The sequence below is a fragment of the Fulmarus glacialis genome, unplaced genomic scaffold (genome assembly GCF_000690835.1).
Source record: "Fulmarus glacialis isolate BGI_N327 unplaced genomic scaffold, ASM69083v1 scaffold19748, whole genome shotgun sequence".
NCBI lineage: Eukaryota > Metazoa > Chordata > Aves > Procellariiformes > Procellariidae > Fulmarus > Fulmarus glacialis.
This window is the reverse complement of record NW_009226543.1, coordinates 1-6,291: the sequence shown is the minus strand read 5'-3', so window position 1 is coordinate 6,291 and position 6,291 is coordinate 1. Positions and strand designations below refer to the sequence as shown.

The following is a 6,291-nucleotide window of genomic DNA, read 5'->3' as shown; positions in this document are numbered from 1 at the left end:
CCCTGGCCGCCAGGCTGTTGGCCCTGCCCGTGATCAGTGCCTCCTTTCCAGAGCTGAAGGACCTGAGCAGCTCCTTGACAAGCCCTGAGATGACCAGAGAGATCGAGGAGTTGAGGAAGGACTGTGCAAGTTACACGGAGAAACTGGAGAGGATTAAGTCTGCCACCAACCACGTGACTCCGGAAGAAAAAGAAAAGGTAAAGAGCTGCCTGGGGCTGAGCCGAGCACCAGCAGCAGAGCCCGGGCCAGGGCTGGGCCAGTCGTACCAGACTCTCCACCAGGTCATATGGTCCCCAGTCCAACTGACAGTGGTACGACAAAGGCAGGGGGTTGTGTGGGGCCTGGGCTGCTCCGTAGAGGCTGTGCGCAAGCCTCGGCTGTGTGTGCGATGGTGACGACTCTCGGGGCATCTTTAGGAAACAGCCTGAGCTGCCTCTTCCTTGCAAACCTTTGCTTCGGACAGTCACCTGCCACTTGGTCAGTTCATCCTTTCCCTGTTTCGAGTGATCGGTTTCACAGAGAGGTTCACATCCCCGCAGGGGTTTTGTGAGCCATTTGTGCTGTTAAACAACCCCCTGGCTATAGCTGGGACGTCTGATGGGTCCTTGGCACCAGGCACTTCCCACCTCAGGCTTACGGCGGCTTCATGGGGTGGCTGCTGCCTGGTTGCTTCTCATTTTGTCCCGCTGTTTGCAGGTCTGTAGTGAGCAGAAGCTGTACTGCAAGGAGTGGCGGAGGAGGAAGCGAATGGTAACGGTCGTGCCATCGAGCGGGGCGGGTGGGCAGCGCCGGGGAGGTGACAGTCCTGCGGTGACACTGGCACCCCAATGGGGACGTGGGGTCTGCTGGGCAGCTCGGGGAGCAGCCCCTGTTCAAGCTGAGGACTTTCCCACTGCTGCGGTGCTGAGTGAGGAGACCTCAGGCGAAGGCTATAGCTGTGGAGTAGGGAGTGCTGTGCCAGCCGTGCTTGGTGCCGCCCTCAGGGCGGTGTGGGTTTGGGGAAGACTCACAGGTACCAAGACGATCCCCTGGGAAAAGCCCGTGTCGCTGCAGTGCCCAAATACGCGAGCCCCTGCCTGTCCTCGGGAAACAAAGCAGACTCTCCTTGCATTAGAACTGCTCCCACGCTGTCACCCGGACAGTCCCCGAGAGCTGTAGTGGGGCTGCCTGGCGCTGGCAGCTCAGCGCAGCTGCCCCACAGCCCTCACGGTGCCTCATCTTGCCAGGCGACCGAGCTGTTGGAGGCCATCCTGGAGGGGTACCCCAAAAGCAAGAAGCAATTCTTCGTAAGTACTGAGGCTGGGCTCGGCCCCAGGGCAGTGATGGCCGTGGCTCTGCCTGCGCTGCCGGGCCGGGGCTGCCGCCCTGGTGAGACGCTCTGTGCTCGCAGCTGCCCCACAGCCCTCACGGTGCCTCATCTTGCCAGGCGACCGAGCTGTTGGAGGCCATCCTGGAGGGGTACCCCAAAAGCAAGAAGCAATTCTTCGTAAGTACTGAGGCTGGGCTCGGCCCCAGGGCAGTGATGGCCGTGGCTCTGCCTGCGCTGCCGGGCCGGGGCTGCCGCCCTGGTGAGACGCTCTGTGCTGGTACAGGAGGAGGTTGGGATAGAGACGGACGAGGACCATAACGTCACGCTGCCAGCGGCCGTGTGAGGCGCTGAGGGAGCCTTTGCCCCAGGGAGGAGGAGCTGATGCTGAAACCCAGTTGTTCGGTTTTTTTTCTTTCCTCTTTTTTGCAAGGTTTGGGCTGGTCCTGCATATTTATATGCATTTGTTTTAAAATGCTCTGCAGCTGGAAGGGTGGTTGGAGCCACTGACTTGGCACTGGGCCCTCTCACTGTCTCACTTGCAGAGGGAACATTATTCCTTCCTGTCCTTCAGTGCAGTGAGCTGTTGAGGGCGGGTGTCCTCACGGGGCTGTAGGGGAAGGTGTAGGTACGCTATTGTAGTCGCTGGTGTTCCAGTAAGAAAGGGAAGCGAGTGCCTCAGGGAGGCGATTGAACTAGTGACTGTTATGGCTGCAGAGCTCTACGTGTATTTCAGCCTCTTCCCGCAGTGTGACTGAGCGGTACACGAGAATACAACCCATTAAACACCATGCTTTTGGTTCAGCTGTGCTTTGCTGTGGTGTTTTCCTCTGTTCAGAGGGTGTTGGGGCAGGGTTTGGTTGCAGCAGCCCTGAGGGGTGGGGAAGGCAAGAGCCAGGAGAGGGTAACCTGAGCCACGACAGCGGGGCTTCCAGAAACTACCTGCTGTCTCTGACCAGCTCTAAGGGAAGGCTCCAGGAACTGAGCAACAGAAATAAAAGCAGAACAATCATTAAAACATTCAGCAAAATTTATTCAATTACTTTTCACAATAGAAAAATACGTTGCTTTCACATGTGAGGTCTGTATAACTATGTCCTCCTCCCAAGGCAGGAGGCAGCTTCTGGCAGAGCATCTCCAGGGGTTCAGTGTGCACCCCACGTTCAGCCGCAGAGCCCTAACCCCAACCTGCTCATCCATGAGAGAGGATTTTCTTCATCACAAAGCAACATGTCCCAGACGAGACACAGCTGACCCCGTGTACGCTTTATCAGTGATGTGCATTGCCGCAGGGTTTGACTCTGGGGCTTCCATTGCATTGCATGGAGAAGAGCACCCAAAGGCAGGGTTTGAAGAATAATTCTGTATAAAAATCACACACACCCACCTCGAATGGGTTCTCCGCTACTAAATACAGGTAGAAGCAGTAGCTTAAACATTCTCATGCTGCAGCATTCAAACCACATAACCTGGAGCTGAGTCCTACCTCACTGACAGTGTAAAATAAATATCCACTACCCCTGGAACGGGAGCACAAACATGATTACAGAGAACAAATCCTTCTGCCAGTGTCACCGCGCTGGAGGAGCCCTAGTACAATCGGTCTGTGCGCTGAACAACCATCGCTTGGGCAGCAGCTACACCATGCCGCGAAGCGTTTGTGCTGGCCATACTGACAGCAGCAGCGTGTGACAGGTTAAAAAGTGTCCCGGAGAGCATCTGTCTGCAAAGCTGACACTGATAATACTTGAGGATGATTTCAGTGATTTATAAAAACAAAAGTAAAATCAAAACAAGGCTGGTTATGTCTACGTATGTATCTATACAAAAGTTCTAAGGAGGAGCAGCGAGAGCCTGTGGCAGTGCTGTGCTACAGCTACTGAACTACTTTCCTGTTGAGTACAGCCAGATCAAAACCCGAAGCCAGACACGTTTCAGCACTCTCCAGCGCGAGCAGGGAAAGCATGCACAGAAAGCTCACTCCTGTCTCCTTGTCAGGGGAACTATGGCTACTGCGGAAGAGGTCAGGTTTTAGCAAGTGCCCCGCATGTGCTGCCAGCTCTGCACCGGTGAGGTTGCAGCTGTGCTGAGTAAGCGTCTCCCTGGCAGTGATGGGCTCACCCTTCAGCCAGCCCTGCCAGGCTTCCCCAAAGCATCTACACAGTTAAAAAACCTGCGTTGTAAGAGCTGCTTCAGAGGGAGGTATGAGAGCCCACAGTTACGGGAGAAGCCTGTTCCTAGTCTGTTTTAACAGAAACGAACAGCTTTTAGCATGCATTCTTGTTTCATTCTCCCTCCCCCAGGATCAGAAGGGGTTGTACCAGAGGCCTGAGGTTACAGAGCAGATCTGCTCCACGGCGGAGAGTCGGCAGCACAGGCAAACCCCGCCACGCCTGCCTGAGCTACAGACTTTCTGTCACCTTAAAAGACCTCTACTCAATACACACTTTTTTCCCCGTCTTTGCTAAGTCCCTACAAATATTTGGTAATATTGACTGTGACAGTACCTGTGGAGCAGAGCTGTCTGCACAGCCTCATTTTGGTTTTGTAGTTAATACAATAAATAATTCAGAGAAGCTTTAAGAACAGCCACGAGGGAGATGGCCCAGCCCTTCCTGGTGCCCGTCGCCCAGGCCCCTGGGCAGGAGATGCCCCGTTCCCGCAAGTGTGGAGGCGACGGCAGCCCCGGAGCTGCTGGCGCTGCAGTGGGAAGGCTCAGTAGAGCTGACTCTTCAGTTGGTGCAGGACCCCGATGACAATGTCCCGCAGTGTCTGGGGCAGAGAGGAGACACAGTCAGTTGTTCCAGTGCAGGAATGGCCCGTCCCTGGTGAGCGACTCCCACAAGAGCCTGGGGCACGTGCCGCGGGCGTCTCCCCCGGTCACAGCACTGGAGCTGGCACAGGCGGTGCCGAACACCTCCACACCTGTACAGGAAACGCTCCCACCTCTGTTCCTGGGCTGCGGGGTCTCCTCAGCCGCAGCAGGGCAGGGACCCGGCCCTGCCTGAGTGCCTGCCCCCCTCAGAGGTTTCTTAATTCCCAGAAAACCTTTAGGTGTCCTAAGGGAGTGATGGGCACCAAGCAGGAGTCTCCTTCTGAACTCTGTTTCACCCTGGCCAGCTTTCAGCACCAAACTAGTCCGGCAGCTGGAGTGGGAGAGGCTGGAGCTCGGGCACCATCTCCCATCCCCCCTACGCCCCTGCCCTGCCCCAGTCCATCACTGGTCACATGCTGCCCTTTTGGAAACCCTAAGAGAGGGGACAGCCGCACCCAGCCCCACACGCCAGCTGGGTGCAGATGTGTGCGGTGGTCTCTGCCCTGTTTCCCTCTGCCATCGTAAGAGCCCACCCGCAGCTCCCACTTACCTGGGGCTTGCAGTGCTCCTCAATCCAGCTGAAGACGCAAGCCGAGAGCTCCTGAAAACTCGTTACCGAGATGGAGGCGTTAAAGGACTGGAACAGGGAATCCATAATGCCTTGGAAAACATTGAACTTCACCTCGTCAGAGACCTGGTCCTTCCCCTCATTCGGGTTGTCCTGATGAGCTTTCACAATCTGCTCATAGTTCCTGAAACAAACCAAGCGCCCCATGTTCAGCAGCAGAGTGAGGCCTCCCACCCCCAGCTTCTGCTCAGTTGCGGGGGCAGAGCTCCCTGCCTGTCACTGGCCATTGAGAACCACTGCAGGGATGGGGAGGATCGAGAATTTGCACAAGATCCTGCAAGTAAATAAATACTGGGAAACTGCAGCCTCTCCTGACACTGAGAGCAGATTAATTTTATGACTCAGATTCATCTTCATACTAAACCGAGCCAAAACAGACCCACGCTAACGAGCCGCAGGAGGACAAACGATGACAGCAGGCAGGGACAGGCTTGGTACTCCGGGTGCCAGGCTGTCTGCAAAGCACTGAGTGCACCCACGGAGCCTTGAAAGGACGGGGGGGAAGAAGAGGGCAGCAACCAACAGCTCTTCCCTTACACTTTCATGATCTTCAAGGCCATCACGTCTTTCCTGAGGGTAGAAACTTCCTCCTCTTGCTTCTTCTTTTCCTTGTGCAGGAACTGGATGTAGTCAATGGCTGAGCACAAAAATACAGAGTGAGGATTCGAGAGCACACACAAACCCCCGAGATCCCCACAGAAGATGCCCAAGCCTGGGCAGCATCAGCTCCCGGCTGCCCTGATTCCCCTTGGGGAGGTGTGTGGGTGGAGGTGGCCAGCACCTGGGCTCCCTCAGAGCATCATCACACCATAAGGTCACAAAGTGCTGAACCTCCACGCTGCATGGCTCTGGCGAGGCGTTTTGGGGGTTGATAGCACCCCCTTCCCTCTCCCCACCCTCAAGACTCACTTTTCTGGAGGACGATGGCCTTGCTCAGCTTCTGGGAGCCTATGGAGAAATCCTGCTGCTCACAGGTGGGAACAATGGCCTGCAAGTCATCGTAGCCTTTCTGTGAGGAAGCAGAGCCACAGCGCATGTATTTGGAGTTCAGCACTGTGAGACTGGTTGTTTCAAAAGGTGTCAAACCCCAGCTCCCACCACGCAGCCAGCCAGAGCGTGTCTGGGGAGGGTAGGTCCAGTAGCAAAACAAAGGGGAAGGTGCTGAAAACTGCAGGGTGCTGGGTGCTGCAGGGCCCCGGGAACCAGCGAGTCGCTGCGCTCTGACAGCACACGCAGCCTCGCGGGTTACCTTGATGGCGTCTCGCCTCTTCTGCTCCGCCTGGGTGTGCGCCCGCCTGCGCCGGTCCTTGTACGACTCCTTGTAGGGCTCCTGGTGATAATCACTGTCCTCGTCATCTGCGTGGAGAGAACTTGCCTGAGTGCGAAGCCGGACTGGTGAGCTTCTGAGGCATGGGGGGCAGAGGCACATGGAGCGGGCGGCCGCTCAAGGCACCAGCTGGGCTCCCTTCTCCTGCAGCCCTACAGGCCGCGGCCAGGCCGAGGACAGCACCGCGCGCCCAGGGCGGCAGTCAGCTCCAGCAG

The 6,291-nt window shown here is 56.5% G+C and overlaps 2 protein-coding genes across 2 annotated transcripts; one reads left to right on the top strand and one right to left on the bottom strand.

Annotated features, from left to right (window-relative positions):
* Positions 1-51: 51 nt before the first annotated feature.
* PSMC3IP (PSMC3 interacting protein) lies at positions 52-1,652 on the top strand (the record flags this gene model as incomplete). Its single annotated transcript, XM_009582846.1, has 4 exons — positions 52-197; positions 697-750; positions 1,227-1,286; positions 1,593-1,652. Coding segments are annotated over 4 exons (320 nt in total), but the record flags the coding sequence as incomplete, so codon positions are not given.
* Positions 1,653-4,009: 2,357 nt separating this feature from the next.
* On the bottom strand, positions 4,010-6,152 carry MLX (MLX, MAX dimerization protein; the record flags this gene model as incomplete). The annotated part of the gene is made up of 5 exons (XM_009582845.1): positions 4,010-4,078; positions 4,672-4,873; positions 5,287-5,386; positions 5,659-5,758; positions 5,999-6,152. Coding segments are annotated over 5 exons (613 nt in total), but the record flags the coding sequence as incomplete, so codon positions are not given.
* Positions 6,153-6,291: the final 139 nt, after the last annotated feature.